The 21481-nt window shown below is 56.0% G+C and overlaps 1 protein-coding gene across 6 annotated transcripts in view; it reads right to left on the bottom strand.

Moving 5' to 3' along the window:
* BSN (bassoon presynaptic cytomatrix protein) overlaps nt 1-21481 on the bottom strand; it is a 77701-nt gene that overhangs the window by 13648 nt on the left and 42572 nt on the right. For all 6 annotated transcript variants that reach the window (XM_069865585.1, XM_069865587.1, XM_069865590.1 and 3 more), the window contains one exon: nt 203-637. In XM_069865585.1, coding sequence (XP_069721686.1) covers nt 203-637 — 435 coding nt within the window. The remainder of the gene's footprint in view (nt 1-202; nt 638-21481) is intronic.

Genomic DNA, 21481 nt, shown 5'->3' with positions numbered 1-21481 from the left:
CGCTGAGACAGCAGCGTGTTGAGCTCAGCGGTTCCCAAAAAGGCATTTCCTAAGGCAAATGGCCTCGACAACAGTTTCTGCTCTGACTTAGAATCAGCCCGTTTCTGAGCATCGCTGCCTGCGGAGGCCGGGCTCGGCACCAGCCCCGGGTGGGATGCGGTCCCCAGGGATGCACGGGGCTGGACGCACCCCGAGAGCTCACCTCCTGCTCCTTCGCCCGCGGCGCCTCGGGGGGTGCCCGGCTCTCCTTGCTCTCCACCTCCGGCTTGGGGGTCGCGCTCTTCCCCTTTGGCGCGATGCTCTCGGGGGCTCGGGAAGGCTCCGGGGCAGCTTTGGGCAGTGGCTTTGCCTCTGCCGGCGCAGGGGGCTGCTTCTCCACCGGGGCAGGGCTCGGGGTCCTGCTCTGCTCGGCGGCGCGAAGGCTCCTGGCGGGCGAGGACTGCGGCTCAGCGGGGGCCACTGGCTCAGCGGGCACTGGCACGGGCGCTCGCTGCTGCTGGCTGGCGGCTGGCGGCTGGTGCCGTGGGGAGCCGGAGGGCGGCTGCTTCGGGGCAGGCAGTGGCATCGGGGCAGGGTCGCCGAGGCTGCCTTCGAGCAGCCGCTGGGTTTGGCAGTTCAAGCACAGCCACTCATTCTTCTGCAAAACACAGAAACAAAAAGTGCAGTTAAAACTCCAGAAACTTTGTCCTAGTAGGGACCTTACCGAGAAGTTCAGCTGATGGGATGCACGGTGATGGTGCAAAGGACTCCGCCTGCCTGAACCAAATAACGGGCTTTGGAGAGGCCAAGCAGCGAGCAGGAAAGCACCAAAACGCTGGTGCAGCTGCAGAGCGCAGTGTGGCATTGGAGCTGTGCCCTACAAACCATCTAGAAGAAAAGACCAACCATCCAATATAAACCTATCCCTACCCTTGTCCAGACCCCAGTATGTTCAGCCAGAGGAACCATGGCTACGACACAGGGATCTCGCACTCCCACATCACCTCAGCATCACCAGCTCTCCTCATCTCCAGCCTTGCTGGTGTTTCATTTTTAATCATAGAATGGTTTGGGTTGGAAGGGACCTCAAAACCCATCCAGTTCCACCCTCTGCCATGGGATCCCACTGGATCAGGGGCTCCAAGCCCCATCCAACCTGGCCTTGAACCCCTCCAGGGAGGGGGCAGCCACCCCTGCTCTGGGCAGCCTGGGCCAGGGCCTCCCCACCCTCACAGCAAAACATTTCTTCCTAAGACCTCATCTCAATTTCCCCTCCTTCAGCTTCAAACTGTTCCCCTTGTCCTGTCCCTGCCCTCTCTGATCAAGAGCCCCTGCCCAGCTTCACTGGACCCCGTTCCCGTACGGGAAGCTGCTCTAAGGTCTCCATGGAGCCTTCTCTTCTCCCAGCTCAACAACTCCAACTCTCTCAGCCTGTCCTCATGCGGGAGGTGCTCCAGCCCTTGGATCATCTCCATGGCCTCCTTTGAACTCACTCTTAAATGAAATTCCCTCACTTTTAAGTGAAATTAAACAATGAAGGCAGGTTGCCACCATCGCTTAACACAGCTCGGGCTCCTTACAGCTCCTCTCTCGTTCGGATTTGTTTTCCTTGATACAATAAAGGTTTAATAGCAAAATCATAACACTTAATGATCTTTTTTATCTAGGTTATCAGAAAATACTGGGTACACAAGCAGGCAAAAACTTCTCAAAGATATTACCCAAAGAACACGCTGTGCAGGAAAGGAACAAGACAATCTCATCTAGTGAAATTCTCAGCGAGAGCTGTCATTTTATGACCTGGAAAAAGCAGCTCATAAGCAGGACTGCGAGTGGCAGGGAGCCTGCAGGGCTACGGCAGGGGCTCTGCATTTAGAGATCAGAAGCACTTTCCCCACACCAGGTTGTCCAAGGGCTATTTTTACCTGCCCAGGAATGTCCAGGAATAGGGGCTTGACATTTCCTTCCCTTTTGGTGTTTCATCACCTTAAATCTTTTTGGGTTTGCTGCGTCAAGTCCTTCTCCTGAGCACCTTCTTTTGCTGATCCGCTGCTCCCAAAGCCCAGGGTGGCCACCCTTCGGGGTCTGGGCCAGGAGCAGTGACCTAGCCTGGGCTCTTGGGGAGCAGAGACGGCTTCTACGCGGAACGTGTCCAACATCCTCCCTGCCACCCCACCTCGGCACAGCAACCCCTGCCCTCTGCCCCTTCATCACACGAACATCTTAGGAACACAGCAGGATTCAGAGTGCCATAAAAAGAATCCCTTTCAGCATGGTAATATTTAATTACTGCTTAATCACAGAGAAAGTCTAATTAATGGCCAAGTGCAGCCTATTCTATCTTAATGATTGCATTTGTCTTCTTTTATTCCAGAAGTCGCTCTCCTTGCTGCGCCTCCAAATCAGATCTCCTCGCCCCGCTCCGCTGTGTAATTACTTCAGACTGCAGAAGGAAATGGGACTGCGTGACACAAATTCAGTCCCTGCCTCATGGCAGAGCCTTTCATTTTTCTCTCAAGAATCCTGTTCCTCTTTGCTGGAGCTCCCTCCCCAGTGCCAGCAGGGACGGGGAGGTGCGATGCCCTGGGGACAGGCGGGCTGCGCTGGGGCAGAGCTCACGCCCGCCTGGTCCTCTCTGCCGCTCCCTCGTCGTGCCAGCTCCCAGCTTGGTCCTGCAGGAACCAGAGGAGAGCAACCCACCCTGAACAACCCAGCCTGCCACGTCCAGGCCCTTAACACGCCGCCTGGAGGGGACACCAACCATGCTTGCGATGTCCCACCATGCATCTTGGGAAGCTCATGTCCTCATGCAGGAGGTGCTCCAGCCCTCAGATCATCTCCGTGGCCTCCTCTGGACTCGCTCCAACAGCTCCATGTCCTCCCTGTGCTGAGGACTTTATAGTTGGACTCAATGATCTGGTGGGTCTTTTCCAACCTGGTGATTCTATGATTCTATGACTCCAACACTGGACACAGAGCTCCAGGTGGGTCTCACAGAGCAGAGCAGAGGGGCACAATCCCCTCTCTCACCCCACTGGTCCCACTGCTTAGGATCCAGCCCAGGACACGGGTGGTTTCTGGGCTGCGAGCGCACACTGTGGGCAGCCCAGCACCCGGCGCATTAATCTGAATCCCTGTGGAAAATCACCGTGCCATTACAGCCTTGGACAGCAGAAAACCAGCGGAGGGGAAACTGAATCTTCCCAGCTGTGGGAGAGGCCCCATCCCCATCAGCAGCCGGCGCCGTGTGGAGCTGTGTGTACGCTGTGAGCACAGGCTGTGCCGCAGCAGCCAGCGCAGCGCTTGCCATCGCATCGCAGCACTCGCTGCAGTGACAGCCTCCAGCAGCGGGAGCTGCAAGCTGCCCTGCTCCTACACGTGCCGGGCAGGGTGCGAAATCCTGCCCGCGGCAGCTGTGGGAACGTGGACACACGCAAAGCCAACCGTGCCCAGCAGGAACACCTCTGGCAAACCTCTCCAGGCTTTCAGATCCTGTCTTTAAGAGCCCTCTGCAGCCCCACCAATACCAGGTACCACCACTGCTGTGCTGCTGGACGCTAAGAGCTGGGGCTCAGCGAAGATGCTGTGTCTGAGGTGTCCTGCAGCCAGTGCCCCACGCTCTGCGGTGACAAACAAGCTGTCCTCCCGTGGCCCTGCAGGGTTTGGCTCTCCTGCAGCAGCTCTGCTCCAAACCAGAGATCGGCTCCGGAGCAGCTGCCCCGTCTGCGGAGCTCGGCCACGGGCACTTCCCAGCCAACAGGATTAAGCGGCCCCTGAGAAAAATGCAAACATTCAACGCCCGGCCGATTTGCTAACAGCTTGTAAATCCCCATCAAGATTAACCAGATCCCATGAAGATAATAATAATTAGGCTCTATTTAGTGCTTCAACATCCAAACCGCCGGATGCCCACTTAGACCGGGTGCCCCTCGCCGGGGCCGTAAGCGGGTAAGGAGCTTACGGCAAAGGCACGGCAGCGCCTGTCTGCGTCTCCGTGCTTAAAGATGCTGGAAAGCACGGCCCTGATGAGGATTGGGATGGGGGTTGATCGACGCTGCGGTTTGCTGCCCGGGGAGGCCCCGTGGCGGTGGGCACGGGGGGTGTAACCGCACGGAGCCCGGGCGATGGGGAGCCGGGGCCGGTGAGGACTGCGGCACACGGCGAGCATGGGCAACACTGCCAGGATGCCAAGCGGGCTCCAGGCGAAGGAAAGCATCAATAATTAAAAAGAGGGATGAAACCAAAGCACGCCTGAGATGCTGTCTTAAATGAAGAGGCGCTGGCACAGCGGGGAGCGCTGGGAAGTGGCCAGCTGGGCAGCAGCGGGGCGAAGGCGTTGGGTTATCAGCTTACATCCCCAGGAGGGTCACTGCCCTGACCCCTCGCCTCCCAGCCTTCCTTGCCCCCAAATCACCAGCACTTGCAGAGCCGTTAGACAAAAAGGAGGTTTCCAGAGGAAGAAACGGTGCAGGATGGAGCCCAGGGTGCGGGGCAGCCCTGGCCAGCGACTGTGAGCGGGCAGCTGCGCTCAGCACGTCGCACCCGAGCAGTAACGACATCCTGGGGTTTAATTGCACACCGAGGCGTTCAGAGACGTGGGATGCAGAACGCAGGCTTTGCTGAAGGGGCGGCGATTGCTGAGCTGCCCTCCCTCCCTCGTGAGCATCCCTGCTCACCGGGGAGCCCCGCGCCGCTGCCACCAGACCCCAGGTCTCCCGCAGGATGGGGTGCGGGGTCAGCGCGGGCTGGGGGTCCCCATGCACGGGGGTGCCTCGGGATCCCCTCGAGCTCTGGCACCCGCTGGCAGGTGGCCACTGCTGCGCTCGCCAGCCCCTGCTGCCTTTTACCCTGCAATTGTTTTAATTTACTAATGGGCAAGAACAAAACGGTAATTAACTAAAATAGAAGTCTTCCCATGTAATTTTGGTCAACCGTATTGCTTGGCAAGTTAATTAAATGCTGAATCCCCTAGCGCCACTGGGGTTTGCTTTTAATGACGGAGCCAGCGAGTTTCAGCATCACGGCTGCTCATGAACCCCACGGGTCTGAGAGCCTCGGTGGGAGCTGAAAGTGCCAGAGGCTTCCCAGCTTCCCCAGTTAGCTCCTGGCTGCCAGTCCCACCGTCCCCATCACTCCCGAGCCCCTCGCTGCAGCCTCTCCAGCTCCTGGCAGACGCACGGCCGTGCTCTTCCTCCCAGCGCTCCCTGCAACATCATCCCCGTGACTCTGCCCAGTTCTTGATGTTCTATGGTATAATCTTACACAATCAAACTGATATCTATTGAAACACCAGGACAAAACTCTGTACAAAATAAGATAAGCAGCATGAGGTATCAGGATCTTGCGAGCCAGATCTCATCTCCCGGCAGTAAGGGCGGTGAAGCTCACAAGAATATTTCATTTATTTGCTGACAAGGCCTGTGCCGGGCTCGGCGCTGGGACAGATGGGCGCCTGCAAAATACGGAAAACACTTCTGGTATCTGAATCAAGATCCAAATTAACAAGAACCTCATAAAATCACTTCTCAAGCACTCCTCTCAGCCCCACTTGCAGGAAAGCTCCCGCTTAGGAGGGCTCCTGACATCCAGGCACCTTGGCACTCAGCACCCTGCTGCTGAGAATATAGAAATAATCTGTAATCTGTAAATAATACTCAGCACCCTGGTGCTGAGAACACCACAAGTTTGTCATAGAATCATAGAATGGTTTGGGTTGGAAGGGACCTTAACAATCGTCCAGTCCCACCCCTGCCGTGGGCAGGGACACTTCTCATGGATCAGGGGCTCCAAGTCCCATCCAACCTGGCCTTGAGCCCCTCCAGGGATGGGGCAGCCACCACAGCTCTGGGCAGCCTGGTCCAGGGCCTCCCCACCCTCACAGGAAAGAAATTCCTCCTTATGTCCAGTCTTACTCTGCCCCTCTCCAATCTACAGCCATTCCCCCTCTTCCCATCGCTACAAGCCGTTGTAAACAGTCTCTCCTCAGCTTTCTGGTACCCCCTTCAGGTACTGTCCATACTGGGAACAGGGTTTAGCACAGCTTTAAACGAAAGGGATTGAATTTTGCTGGCAGGTTCTCCATCCTGCCTGGTGCTGCGCCCTCCCCTCAGCCCCGATGCTCCCTCGCCCAGCAGCCTCCCCACTCAGACCCCAGCTCTGACTCATTTCAGATGCTGCCAGAGCGCGGCCTGATGTTTGCTCGCCCCTCGCTTTCAGCCCATACTCGCAGCTCAGCTCTCCCGAGCCCCTCCAAATCACCTCCGTGCACCAGGAGGCACCACACACCCCCACAAAACCCCTCCGACCAAGCAAGAGTGCACTAACTCATACCAACCTGCTTCTCCGAGCCCCCACAACCGAGCTAGGAGCGTGCTAACCCGTACCAAGCCGCCTCTCCGGGATGCTCGTCTACGGAGGCGAGGATGCACATCATGGTGCCGACCACAGCCTCTTCACAAAGCACATTTCAAACCTCGCGTGCCATCAGCAAATAACGATGGGCCTGGTTTTACCTCGGCCCCAGCACTTATCTCTGTGAGGAGGCTGAGGCAGTGATGGGATTTGAGACGAGGGAAGTGCCAGAGATCAGGAGGAGAGATGGAACGAACACAGGAGATGCTCGTTGGAGCTGTGCCGCCGGTGGAAAGAGGCCGGAGGGGGGTCTGGTGGCACTGGCCCCAGGAGGGGTGACACACACACATGTTCACACACCACCGCAGCGACAGGGCAGGGTATGCTATTGCCTTGATTGTGCCTTTTTTCCTCCCCAAAAGCACCCTCAAAATCCCCTAGAAGCGAGATGCAGAGCTCCCTGTGCTTGCTGATGGCATTTATGTCGGCACAGGCGTGCTGCTTCGGAGGTTTCTGCACGGAGAGCCAGGAGGGTGCCCTGTCCAGCCAGGACCCCAGAACAAACCCCCCGGCTCCAGCACCCAGCCAGAGCACCCACGGCCAGCAGCTCCCGGCAGAGCCCAGCGCCACAGTTTTCTTGGCTGCCAACTGCTCCGCGCTAATTGATTTCATTACCATTAACTGGGCAAGTATCAGTGCAACCAGGGCTCACAGATCAGCCCCGATGAAAACCAGCGCAGTTATTTCAATCCCTTCCTAAATATAGCACTTGACTAAGCGACCCAGTGATGTGCTTTCCAGCATCAGCCTATTCTTATCTGTTCCTGCGGCCTCTCTCAGGCTGACGGAGCCGACAGCCCCTCCCCAGCTCTATTTTAGATGTGGGTGATGTATCGGTGGCCTTCACGTCGCAATAATGTGATTAAAAGCAGCGCAGGGTAATGAGCTTGGTGGGATGAGCTCCACGTTGCAGAGCTCTTCTGCCTCCATCTGCTCCGCTCCATCCCTCTTCTTCTCTGTGCCGGGACCTTTCCTGGTTGGAAAAAGACACAGAGAAGATGGGACACGCCGCACGTGATGGCCAAGTGCTGGGCCGGGAGGGAAGGCCCCAGGCAGCGGCAGCTCCCTGGCTCCACAGCAGCCACAGGAGACGCGTGTCTCGCCCCAGCACTCCCTCCATTCGCATCCAGCCTCTGGCCAAGGCTTCCCAGAGGGGACCTGGAGCAGGAGGCATCTGCCCAGCCACCCATCACCTCCCCCAGCGCCACGGAGTGAAAACGGCAGAGCGGAGATGGGCAACACCCAGATGCAGAAGTGGCCATCACGGGGTTCCTACAGTCTCTTTCCCCCTGCACGTGCCTCACGCCAGGTTTTTCCATCCCTGCTCCCGGCCGCAGCGGGGATGCATCCCCACCCTGCGCAGCCTGGGGCTCAGAGGAACAGCCCCGCGGTGCCCACAGCCTCCCTCCCTGCGGTCCCACGCGCCGCAGAGCCCACAGAGGATTATTCCAGCGGCAGTTCTTTGACTGATGAGTAATAGCAACGCGCCCCTCCACTCGCCTTCGAGGAATTGTTGTGCTCTTGCCAAGTCCAGCTTATTCTACCCCAGCAGCCGCTGGCTGGGCTGGTGACGCCACCACGGCAGGGAGAGAGCGGCCCGAGCCTCTATGGCTGTAGGAGAGTTGGAATGTGGAAGAGGAGATTGAGAGGAGAGCTTAGGAACAAATGTTTTCTGTTTGCCCAGAGCAGGGGTGGCTGCCCCATCCCTGGAGAGGTTCAAGGCCAGGTTGGATGGGGCTTGGAGCCCCTGATCTTGTGGGAGGTGTCCCTGCCCCTGGCAGGGATGGGACTGGATGGGCTTGGAGGTCCCTTCCCACCCAAGCCAGTCCATGATTCTACCATTCTGCAGAGTGATTCATTCTACAGAGCTGGGAAACCAGTTCACCTTGAAACTCCAGACTCAAAGGGCCAGGAGGTTACCCTGTCTGGATTGTCCAGCCAGGACCCCAGAATAACGCCCCCAGCTCCGGCATCCAGCCAGCAGCTCCGGGCAGAGCCCAGCGCCAGAGCAGCCCAGCACCCGTACCCTTGTGCCGTCGCAGCCACGAGCCAGGCTCCCGCAGCCCCTCCTGCCCCTGCCCACCTCCCACCACCTCCAAAACCAGGGCAGCTGCTGCAGCAGAAAGCACCTTCTGTATTTCTGGAGCTCCAAGAAGAATCTTTTCGAACGACAAGAATATTTCTCAGTCAACGCATTGAAACTATTTTGCAATCAAGGAAGCGTATTTCCAAACGAGCCCGATTGCGAGAGCCTGGGTGCCGTGTGGGCTGTGTGAAGGGGCTGCTAAAAAAGGGTACACAGCTGTCCAAAATTTGGAAACCGGTGCTGGTGCAGGGTATATATATAGACATCCCTCCCCACTCAACATATTTCCTTTCAGTTCAGTTGATTAAAAAAAACACATTTAAAAAAAATTCAGTAGGATATTGAGGAGAGCACTTGGATGCTTTTGGCTCAGCTAAAAGCCACGGGACCAATTCCCAGGGCTGCAGGTGAGCATCCATTGCCCCGGGGATGGCCTGGTGAGCACCGGTGTCCCTGCGCTAACTCTGCAATAAAGCAGCGATAGACCAGGAAAGGGAAGCAAGGGCACCAGCTCCCAGCACGGCTGTGGTGCTGGGGATGAGCACCAGCAGAATTGCCTAGAGATGGCGAGGAGGTGAGACACGGAGGCTCACCACCCCTAGGTGGGACATGGGACATCCTTTGTGCTACTACGTGAAGAAGAAAAGACTAGTTTTTGGTCCGGATGTGACCACCAGGAATGGCCATCCTCACTCTGAATCAACAAGTTCACTCATCGCTTTCCACCCAGCTCATCCCTCACCACTTTGGTTCAGATTTAACACAACCTTGATTTCACATGGTTGCCAAATGATACTCATTTATCTCTGTTGTTATTTCCAATCTGGACGTCCTCCTTTTTTTTCCTGGCCACTGGCTACCCCCACGCACCTCCTGCTACCTTGACCACTACCCAATGTCCCCTTCCGCGATGGAAGATGGAGCTTTCCCTGCCTTGGGACAGACTCAGCATGGAGCATCTTTTCCAAGAAGCAGGAGACACAACACATCCAGGCCGGGCACCCATGGGTTCCATCGCGGGAGGAAACACATGAGCGTGACACTTGTGTATTACAGGAAAAGGAAAATCACAAAGAGGAAGAAAATAGGAGGAATAAGAGAGCAAACATCAGATGCTGAAGTGCTTTTCGTTTTCCTTTTCACTGAGCCTTACTATTTCTTTCTGTTTTATCTCCAAGAAAGAGCCAAATTAACCACCGGCTCAGTTCTGAGAGACTGGATCCAAATGGATGAAGAATTAAGAAGATTTTCTCTTCACAATAAAATCCAGCCAACGGTATTAAAGCAGCAGAGGGTTTGGTCTGGTTTTCAAAGATTAGCTATGGCTGTCCCGGGGAAGACAAGCTCCAGTTTTCCCACTTTGCTCCAGCGTGACATTTATAAAGCTGTCTGGATCATTTATGGTTGCTGCAGATCAGACGGCAATGACCATCATTTAACCACACGGAAGAGAAGGACATCTTTTCAGCAAGCCCTGCTGCTGAGGCCACAGCTTGGAATCACACAACAGCTTGGGTTGGAAGGGACCTTAAAGCCCATCTGGTTCCAAACTCCTGCCATGGGGAGGGCTGTGGTGAGACCCACCTGGAGTCCTGGGTCCAGCTCTGGAGTCCTCAGCACAGGAAGGACACAGAGCTGTTGAGGTGAGTCCAGAGGAGGCCACGGAGATGATCTGAGGGCTGGAGAACCTCCCACTGGATCAGGGGCTCCAAGCCCCATCCAACCTGGCCTTGGACACCTCCAGGGATGGAGCAGCCACCACTGCTCTGGGCAGCCTGGGCCTCTCCACCCTCATCGTGACTCAGCTCCAAACCCCGCCAGCACAGACAGACGTCTATTTTCCCTTTACCGATAAAGAAGTAATATATTGTTCATTTTTGTTTGAATCGATCCGGCCGCGCATTGTAATTTACTCCGTGATGTAGTACTCCTTAACGAGATTTATCAGCCTGCCAGCCAGCCTTATCTTTAACAGCCCCCATTATCGAGATGTATTTCTCAGCCAAGGTTAACAGCAGCAGGAGATCTCCAAACACCTCCTGCATAATAAGAGCCCTGCAATAACGCCCAGGAGACGCGCGGCGGGTGCAGCGCAGCCCCTGTCCTGCCTGCCACTGACCTGAACCCCCAGGGATGCGCTGGCAGCGCGTGGGTGCAAGGCGTTTCCCGTGGCCACGTCGCTATTTCACACGCACGATTGATGAAATTTCTCTTCGGGAGCCGCTGGAATCTGTATCAGGAGGATTTCAAGTTTGCAGCAAGATAATGCTTGCGAAGAGAAACCTGGCCAAACTCTGCAGGAAACAAACATAATATTCTATTCCTATTTCCAACAGAACAGAAAAAATCCAAGAAAAGCTAAGTTTATCATAGAAGTCTGATTTAATCAAAACCTTGGTTTTTCATAGGCACTGGTGTTGACTAAAATATCCAACCATCCAACTAACAATTTTCTGCATCTGATAAAAGCAGATTCAAGCTGTCTGATTGCTCTTTTTTAAATTGCAAAGAGCCCCAAGTGTCTCTCAGGCAGCACCACTTACTTCCAAACCCGAAGAAAATCTGCGTCTTCAAGAGCTTTCAGCTTCCTTCCTACTACAAGCGATTCAGCCCCTGGTCCCCTCATCTCCAAACCAGCCTGGCAGCAGCAAATTGGGTTTGAAACTATTTCATGATCACAGAATCACTGAATCATAGAATCATGGAATGGTTTGGGTGGGAAGGGACCTCCAAGCCCATCCAGTCCCACCCCTGCCATGGGCAGGGGCACCTCCCACTGGATCAGGGGCTCCAAGCCCCATCTAGCCTGGCCTGGAACATCTTCAGGGATGGGGCAGTCACCCCTGCTCTGGGCAACCTGGGCCAGGGCCTCCCCACCCTCACAGGAGAACATTTCTTCCTAAAATCTCATCTCAATTTTCCCCTTTTCAGCTGAAAACCATTCCCCACGTACTGTCCCAGCACTCCCTGATCAAGAGCTTCTCCGCAGCTTTCCTGGAGCCCCTTTCCATACTGGAAGCTGCTCTAAGGTCTCCACGGAGCCTTCTCTGCTCCAGGCTGAACAACCCCAACTCTCTCAGCCTCACAGCAGAGATGCTCCAGCCCATGGATCATCTCCGTGGCCTCCTCTGGACTTGCTCCAACAGCTCCACGTCCTCCCTGTGCTGAGGCTCCAGAACTGGACGCAGGGCTCCAGGTGAGGTCTCACGAGAGCCAAGTAGAGGGGCAGAATCCCCTCCCTGTTTAAATTACATCTTTGAAAGCATCTCCTTCCCCAGCTGTCCTGTCTGCACAGACAGATGCCCGTGGGACCTCTGGGCTCCCTGAAGCCTGAGGTGGAACCACCTCATGTGAACCCTTTAAGTAATTTAAGTAGCTCCACTCTAAGAGCAGCTCGGGACCGCTGCAGAATCCTGCTCCTCTGCAGGCTGCCAACACCCATCCGACCTCCAGCCTGTAGAACAACCCAGACTGGTTAAAAACACTGCTGCCTCGCTCTTGTTTGCACTCCTTTTCCCGCTGTCCTATTTGCTCTCAGCTAACAGATGACTGTTGGTCATGCTTAACAGCTCCGAGTAAATCAGGAAAATTATGTAAAGCTGGGAATTTCACAGCTCCCTGCCAGCCGGCGAGCCCTGTCGGAGCAGCGCGGGGGCTCCTTCCCGGCAGCAGTGGGCTGGCGCTCAGCCACGCTCATCCCAGGCGGTCCAGCTCCCGAGCCCGGACACGGCCCCAGCCAGGACAGAGCCAGGAGCAAGCTCACAGTGTGGGTCCTATCCTCACAGCCACATCTCAGGGGTTATTCCCAAGCCAACGTCTCATTCCTTTGCCAAACTAGGGCTTTTTTGACAATATTTGTCCTCCAAGTCAACCAAACCCCACTGACATCAACGCTTTTCTGCTTCGGCAGGTTTGGCAACCAGGTGCTCTTTGTGCTCCAAACAATTAAAAATATCCTAATCAAAGTAAGTAAAAACTCACGTCAGCGAACAGAGACCGCCTGCTAGTTACACCCCAGTCACGGCTCTAATAATGGCCAAAAGCTTCTAGCTATGGCACAGGAATCCACAAAGCATTTAGAGATGCGATCTGAAGATCCCAAAGCAGATCTCTACATTAAAAAAGCTCTCTTATCCCTTCGAAAGGCATCTCCACCTTCTCCAAATCCTCCCTCTGGGTTCCAGTGTTTTGTTGTGCTCTTTGCTAACTCAAGGCCATGGGATCTCCAGGCCAACTCTGCAAAATCTCTTCCCCCCACTACCCAAACTCATCTTTCGTCTTGGCTTTGCTTTGGGCAAAACATAAAAGGAGATGCTGGATCTTGCTCTCCCGCTTCTGCTGTGGGGACCGAGTGACACCTGCCCCACCCCATCCTGGGCTTTCACTTTGTTGGGTGCAAAAAAATCTACCTTCAAGATGTTTCATTGTGCCAAGGAGGAGGGTGGTGAAGGTGGCCCCGTGTCCGTTGCCTTGTGCGGGAGGTGCTCCAGCCCTCGGATCATCTCCGCGGTCTCCTCTGGACTCGCTCCAACGGCTCCATGTCCTTCCTGCACTAAGGACTCCAGAACTGGACCCAGGGCTCCAGGTGAGGTCTCGCAGAGCAGAGCCGAGGGGCAGAATCCCCTCCCTCACCCCACTGCTCCCACTGCTTAGGATCCAGCCCAGGACACAGTTGGCTTTCTGGGCTGCAAGCGCATGTTGCCAGCTCATGGTGAGCTTCTCCTCCCCCAGCACCCCAAGTCCTTCTCCTCAGGGCCCACCTAAGTGTCTAAAATTTGGGTGGCCGGTCTCCACAAGTCACCATCTGCCCCAGGAGAGCTGAGCATCCCCAGGCTGGGGATCCAAGGCGAGCAGCCACTCTCGGTGGGCACCACTCTCTCTGCTTTGGAGAGATAAACACGAAATCAGTGGGGACAGAGGCTGCCCCCAGCTTGCCCTGGGCCACAGCAGAAGATGCCCAGCGGAGGGTCTCCACGCGCTGAGCCGTCACGCCGAGCCGGGGCAGCCTGGGAGGGTGGCGCGGGGCCCCCTGAGCACAGCACACCCTGTCCACAGTCGCTGCCTTATTTTAGCAGGCAGAGCAGATGGCAGTGGGAAGATAAGGAGGCAAAGCATAAGCGAGGAGAAGGCTTTTGAAACAAAGCCCCGTGCTCTGCTGTGGGGGTTTGGTGCATTTTGACGGTCGTAGCCAGGATGAGCTTTGCGGCGGCTCAGGGGTTCGCGGGTGGGGGACCTATGGTCACAGAAGCCAGCCCCGGTTCCCAAACACCACTTGGCAGGGACAGCTGGCGTTGGCTCGGCACCGGCCTGGTGAGGCACAAACAGAACTGAAATAATCCCCGGCCAAGAGAGGCAGAGCCCTCGCAGAGGCTTTCAGCTCTGGCGAGAAGGTGCTTTGGCTCCGCTGCCTCCCGCCTGCGGGGCTGGGGGAGCTGGGACCGTTCCCTTTCCCGATGCCGCTGTGGGTTTCTGCATGGCTGAGCCTCCTAGGGCAGCTGCCCAAGATCTTCCCTGGCGGAGAGGCAGGAGATGCTCTAGAGAGCATCCTGGCTCTTCCTCCGGCCTGAGCCCCTGCAGAGCTGGGAACCGTGACAGCAGCACGTGGGGACCTGCCTGGCAGCAGCAGCCCCGAGCTGAGAAGATGGGGTGAGCCCCCACCTGCCCTGTGACACCTCCCGGCACAGCCCGTACTGCACCCCAGCTCCTCGTGACGGGACAGACCCGGCCCCAAACACGAGCGCTGGTTTGCACGTTGCCAGCATGCGCTGGACAGGCCTTTCCACCCCCCATGGGAGCAGAAACGGAATAAAAATCGAAGCTGGAAACAAGCGCAATCGTTGCAGGATCAAGCATGAGCATCTATGCTAATGCCTTGGCTTATAATTACAATCACTTACGTTAATAACTGCGCCTCCTTGCTAATCCCTCCTAAACTTCTGATTATTGGAAAGGAGGTGGTTTAGAGCCTCGTGTGAAAAATGAGGCTACGGAAGCATCAGCCTCTCTAAACCCCGTGTCGGCCGCCAGGACGCTGCAGCGCAGCTTTCGCTCTGCCCGACAGAGCAGCTCCCGCTGTGCACATTTTATAGCAAAAAAAATAACAGACGCATAGGAAAATGAAGCTGTTTCGGTTTAAATAGCAGGGGCAGAGATGATGTTCTGCATCGAACAGGTTCCCTGAAACCTGGGAAACGAACAGGGAGCAGAAAATGCAGGGATGTGCCTTTCCCTCTTACGGTCTGGGGATAAAATGCAGGCAGAGGAAGTCAGAGTCCATGAGAATGAAGACCCTGGACACCACCTCAGCAGGGATGCAAAGGGTTTGAAACCAATAAAAAAGCAGCTAAACCCCTGGGTGGGTCAAAGTGCCCATAAAGGCTTGATACCCAACGCTCTCCAGGAGCTTCAGATCCTGTTTCTCGCGGGGTGCCCAAAGGTGCCCCCAGTGCGGAGCAGAGCGGGACAACCCCCGCCCTGGCTCGGCGGGCGATGCCGTGCTGGATGCGCCCAGGACACGGTTGCCCTTGGACAGATCCCCTGACCCCTTTCTGCAGGGCTGCCCTCCCACCTCTCGCTCCCGTCTCTCCGTCCACCCAGGGCCAAACCCCAGCCCTCGCCCTCATTAAATTCCACGCGGTTGGTGATCGCCTAGCTCTCCAGTTTGCCCAGACCCCTCCGCAGGGCCTCTCTGCCCTCAAGAACATCAGCAGCTCCCCCCTGGGGTCACTGCCCTGTTGGGGATCGGGCTACGACCCTTCAGCAAAGCCATTTCACAGAGAAAGCGAAGGAGCAGCCAGCTGCCTGGCTCCCAAGCGCTCACTCGTAACCGCGCCGATAATGACACTTCTTCACATAGATTTTCTCCCTTTGCCCAGCGGCGTTTCCTTGAACACTCAATGTTCTTCTCAGGAGATGAATTCTTATAGTCCCCACCTCGCATGGCTTGCCCCAACACACGTGTAAGTCAGGAAAATAGGGCATCCCAGCACATGGCAAGGACTGAACTACATAGTATGTGAAACATCATGAATCCAGGGGGAAAGACCACAGCGGCTGAGTTGTAGATACCATAAAACTGTCTTTCAGGTCCTGTTGGCCCTTGGAGAAGAGCAACACGGCTAAGGAAGGTTTGGGCTTTCTTCAGCAGCACGGTACCAACGTGCCCGCAGCACCACGAGGCTGTGTGGCCCATGCACGCTTGCCTTGCCCTTGGGCTTTATAAACACCAGTTTCGATGAGGGAGTCGACACGAGAGCTTGGCCTGAGCTAGGGATGCCCAACACACGTGCACCCAGCTGGTAATCCAGTCATCAGCATCACCCTCAGCTTCTTCCCCAGCACACGTACACACTTCGCTGTCAGAAGCCCCTCTCCTCTCTCTCATTTTTCTTCCATGGACCTTCACAGATGCTAAAGCCTGTGGGATACGACTGCAAAATGCCACTGGCGTCACCAGGAGAAACTATGCTGCTCTGCAAGTTGGATCAACACCGATACAGTCAGCCCGGGATGCTCCCATCACAGCTGGAAAACCAAGCATCCCTTCTGCAGCTCGGCCCTAAAGCTGCCTCCCTCCCAACCCACTCAGAAATCCAGTGTTAAAAAGCCAATTAAACGCTCGATTAAGTGTCCCAACATGTTCCCAAATAAAGTACCAACATGGCACATTATGGAAAAAACAGAAAGAAGGAAGCTCCAGGTTGCATAACGGCCTGTGAGCACATCAGGATAATCTGTGCCTGCTCCCAGGGGGTGGGAACAGGAGCTGCACAGCCAAACCCCCTCGCCGCCTCCAAAGACAAGAGCTGCTTCTCTCTCTGCTCACCGCACCTTCAGACCAAGGCTCTGATTTACATGGTCCCACCAGTCGCACCGTCTGCTGCTGGTACCTGCCCGGGGACCACGCGCCTCTGTCATCAGTCCCTGTGGTGCTGCTCAGGGCACGCTGCTCCAACACAACCCTCCAATGCAACCTCCTTCACAGGCTTCTTGTGCTGCATCTGCCATGGGGAGACCTGTCCAGGCTCCAGCAGCCCCTGCTGAGAGCAGGGGAGAGGTCTTGTGCCGTAGGAGCCCTCGCACCCCACGGGAGCAGCCGGGGTTCAAGACAGGGCTCCTCGAGGGACGGGGCTCCAGTGACGCACCACCAGCACAGCTGCTGGGTCTGACTTAAGCAAAGGCAGAAAATCCTGTGGTAGAACCAGGAACACCTGAATTTTGTGAATAAACTGGGGGTTTCTGCTCTCTGGCACTTATACAAAAACTTTTCTGATATCCATAAAACACTACATCAGCTTTAGCTCATCCTGCTTCCTCTCTGTGTTTCCACTTTGCCTATTTATGCTGCCTTCGACCTTTTATGTGCATAACAGTAACTCTTTTGAAAGCTTCTCAAGGTCAAGAGAGTCCCTAACAAGGCACACCAGGGCAGTTATTGATCTTCTCTCAGCCTTCCCCAGAGCAGCTCGGAGCTGTGAAACCTCAGTCGGGAGATGGAAAGTTACTCAGGCCCTTCCCAGGTCGGTGAGTCTTAATATTCATGGCACCCGACTCATGAGAATATCAAATCCTCTCTCCGCGATAGCCCTGTACATCCGTCTCCACGTCCCCGCCGCAAGGTCGCAGTCCCCTCTGTCTGCTCGAGGATGGCTGGAGCGGGTTCCTGAAGGATGAGTCTGTGCCATGCAAGTGTCTCGGGGAGAATCACCCCCTAGCAGCCGGTCTGCAACACCTGCTGAAATAAGTGTCTGCTGGGAAGAGCGCTCCAAGCGCAGCAGGGAACAGGGACGGGCACGAAGACCTGTCCATGTAACATGGGCAAAAAGCCTCTCCTTAAACTATTCCTTGTCACTTTCTAGGAAGCACCACAATCAATACTGGACAGATGAAGTTTCACTATCAATTAAAGCAGAACTAAATCCACGCTGCTGCCTAATGGGGCCGTACCACTCGCCTTCGGCGTCCCCGGTCTGAGCTGTGGCAGGAACTGGCAGAGCCTCCTTTGTGCCAGCTGCGGTTTGTGCCCCACACAGCCCCCTGCTCCTCGTGCCTCCTGCCCACCCACCCACACTGCTCCCCTCGGCAGCAGCAGCGGGTGGTTTTCGCCACCAACGGCAGCGAGCGATGCTGCTACGATGCACGGCAAGTCGTCGCGTCTCGCAGGTTTGCGCACAGCAGCCTCTTGGAGGACGCTGGCCCCGCGGGTCTCTCACCACGGCTGGGGTTGGGAGCGGGCACAGCGATGCCGTGGCACCGGGGCAGCGGCACAGGCGGCCACCCACGGCAGCAGGGGACGGCTCCGAGAGCCAACACAGCAGCCGCCCACGCTCCAGGCGCTGATGAGAAGAACATCTACAGCAGAGGCTCAGGTATCGCACCGCCCTTGGTCCCCACCTGACCTCCAGCACTGCGAGCTGCCCCACAGCAGCAGCACCAGCACCTCAAAAGTCATAAGGCTCCCTGTTTCATGCCTGAATATTTGCACTGCTGCTCTGTGGCCCCCGCTGGCCTTCCCGGCAAGCCGGCTCCGGAGGACACCTTGGCACTGGTGGCCCAGGCAGCTTGCTAGCGCACGAGAACAGCATCACAACACGCAGCAGCTCCAAGTCCTGGGGCTCAGCAAATATGCTCTGGAAAACCAGCCTGGCATCAGGAAAGCATCATTCACTTCAAATACATCTTCATTTAGAAGCCAGGAAGGCAGAAATCCCTTACCTCGCTCAGCCTCTGTCACCCCTCTGAAGATATACTTTGGTTTTATGAACCATTGAAAACAATCTGCAAGCACGGGCAGTGGCGTCCTCCGAAGCATTAATCAGCAGGGTTCACATGTGGCTGACATTTGTTCGCTAATAATATAATTGCATCTAAAGGAGGAAAGGAATCTGGACCTCTGGGGGTTTTGTTCTGATTAAAGAAAGGAACAGCGGTTGTTAAGATAATTTTCTAAGTGGCCAGAAGCTGAAAGCAGGCTCAGCAAGGCAAAGCCCAGCATCTGGAGTGGTCCTGGGACCCCCAAAGACAGGACCGAGACAGACACGGAGGTAGCATCTAATGGGGTTCTGCAGAAAAACCAGCACGAAAACAGCCACAGAAAGAGGGATCGCATGGGTGGGACACCCATGGACGCCCAGCCCAGCAGCCGGTTTAATTACAGCGGGTTAAGCAGCACCGAGAACTCCTGAGTCACAGTGAGCTGTTAATTACCAATCCGTAAAGGGATTTGAGGGCTCATGCCGGCGAAGCCGAATTCATCTCACAGTCATACACCGTGTTCTCGGTTTGACTTAAGTTTACATGACTGACCTGAATTTTTATACCCCTGGGGCTGGGATATTTTTTAAAAATCATGATTTCTACAGAAAAAATCAGGAGGAACCGAGCAATCGCTGTGCTCTGTGTCCCATTTCTCTGGCTCTCGATTCCTCTGCAGCAAGACAGACAGGGCTAAGCCCTGTCTCGGGAGAGGGGACCTGGCTGTCCCAGCCCCCAGCCGAGCCCACAGACCCTGCCAAGCTGTTATTGTGGGACACCCCATTCCAGGGAAAACAGCCTCAATGGGGCGACTAACACCAGCTGCTCCGCTGGGGCCGCAGAGCGTGTCCCTCAGGAGCTTTGGGTCCTCAGAGGAACACCAGGACCTGGGTTCCTACGGAGAAATGATGCCTGCAGACTCTAAGCGCCTGGTCACCCACCTGCCCTGTCCCCTTCCCCTCCCCCGGAGAAGGTACCACCGTCCCTCGGAGGAAGGACACGGGGCTCTCAGGGGTGCCGTGCTACCAGATTCCCAACACAGGCACTGTCTGCGCTCCGAAGAGGCAGGGTTTTCCACCTACATCCTGCTTTCCCCATGGAAAGAGCTGCCCAGGAGCCGTGCACAGCTCCAGATGCCAGCCTGGGACAGCCCTGAGCTGGAGGCACCCAACCTGCCTAATCCTCTTTGCCCAGGATTCTCCTGGCTAATTGCATTCCCAGGGTGAGCACGGACCCTTGGGAAGGGGGCAGGGAGGCACGGCACAGGGGCACACAGCGTGAGGCTCCCAGCACTCCTCCCTCTTACACATAGGTGCCAACAGCCAAATAATTTCAGCACAAACTCTTTCTCAGCCCCCTTTCTCCAGCCCCTCCGGCGGCTGCCCGCGGTGGCACCTGGCTCTGCACACACCGATCACACAGAGGAGGTTTCTTCCATCAAACCGAAGCCCCTTTTTCACAGGCGTCCCTCCCTGCAGCCAAGCCCAGGAGCCACCGCGGTTGCTCCTGCAAGTAGGGCAGGCTCAGCCCCATCCCTGCCGTCAGCATCTCGCACCAGAGCCACGTGGCATCAGCCCTGGGGAGCTGCTCTGCTCGGGGACCAATTTAACCCAGTGGGAGGTCTTGGAGCAACACGAGGAGACAAGCCCGGAGCTTTCTGGAAAGGATCCGATACAGCAATTCACAAGCTAGTTGCAAGAAATCCACCTGAACAGGCTTGTTTGTACCTGGCTCCAGGTGCAAGGGGAGCACGTCCCATGAAGAACCCAAGCAAAAGCCGCTCCTGCATCTCACTGACTTGCGATATCACATCCAGGATAACGCAGATAGGGTCACAGAGTCATAGGATCATGGAACGGGTTGGGTCGGAAGAGACCTCCAAGCCCATCCAGTCTCACCCCTGCCATGGGCAGGGACACCTCCCACTGGATCAGGGGCTCCAAGCCCCATCCAGCCTGGCCTTGAACACCTCCAGGGATGGGGCAGCCACCCCTGCTCTGGGCAGCCTGGGCCTCCCCACCCTCACAGGAGAACATTTCTGCCTAAGACCTCATCTCCATCTCCCTCGGATCATCTCCATGGCCTCCTCTATTACATGGAATATAACATTACCTGCACACAAGGAATGGGACAGCACTCACTGGTGAGACCACACAGGGAGGTGCAGCAGCACATGGCAACAACACAAGCGTTACAAAAAGGATGCTTTTTTGTGACATGTAGGCCAAGCAAGAAAATTAATGCAGTTTTAGGATGGGGATGCTGCGTGGCGGGTACCACAAACCAGCGAGAGGACCCTCCTGAGGGTGCGACACCCGTTGTGGGTCATAGCCTGGCACCCGGCGATCTGCAGTGCTCTTCAACAAAACTCATCACAGCTCCAGTTTCAGTTAATTAGGCAAAGGGGCATCCTGCCATGCTTATTTAGTAAAACAACATGCATAGTTCATTTGTTCCCTAATACAAAACCCCCGGAGTCAATTGGGGTCAGTCAGGGTTACCAGGAAAGCAGTGCAGGGCAATCACGCTCCACGCCAGCTCTTGCCGGATCACTTGCTGCCTTGGACTCTGCTGTAAACAGGCGTGATTTCTTAAATCCCCAGAGAAATGGCCCAGCGTTAGCCTTCCTGCAATGGAAAACTCATTCCTGCCTGCATGTCACCAGCCCGAGGCTGCAGGGAATTTGGGAGAGCCCCAAAGCACCAGCTCTGCCTGGTGGGAACAGCTGATGGTGCTGTTCCCAGGAGCTGGCTCCTGGAGGAGGTGTGAGGAGGTGGGAGGAAGCTCCTGGCACCTGTGCTTCTGGTAATTCACACAAACAACTTATTTAAAGCTGAGTAACATGTATCACGGCGAGCAAGCAAGAGCAGTGCAGGTCAGGCATGCTTTGGAGCCTCTTCCCTTCAGAGCCATGGGCCACTACAGCCCACGTGCTCTCCCCTTGTACCTGAATGCCACGCTTGTACCTGAACTCTTCAAGAGTCCTAAGCTCCCGGTCCTCACCATCACCTTCTGACCATGCTCAGAAACTCTCTGGGACCCAGGGCCAAAGGAAAGCCAGCCCTGCTGGTGGATCTCAGGGGACCTCGAGGCTTGGAGGCACCATCAGCTGCTCACAGGTGGGATGATGCTCTTGGAGCAACCTTCAGCTGGACCAGACTGCACAAGCACTCAGCTCATGGCAGCAAAGACAGCGAGGGAAGCGCCAGTCTCCCTCTTCCTTCGGTGGCTCAACACCTACGCAACTCAGCC

Source organism: Phaenicophaeus curvirostris, chromosome 11 (assembly GCF_032191515.1).
Source record: "Phaenicophaeus curvirostris isolate KB17595 chromosome 11, BPBGC_Pcur_1.0, whole genome shotgun sequence".
Lineage (NCBI taxonomy): Eukaryota > Metazoa > Chordata > Aves > Cuculiformes > Cuculidae > Phaenicophaeus > Phaenicophaeus curvirostris.
This window is presented reverse-complemented; position numbering and strand designations above follow the sequence as displayed.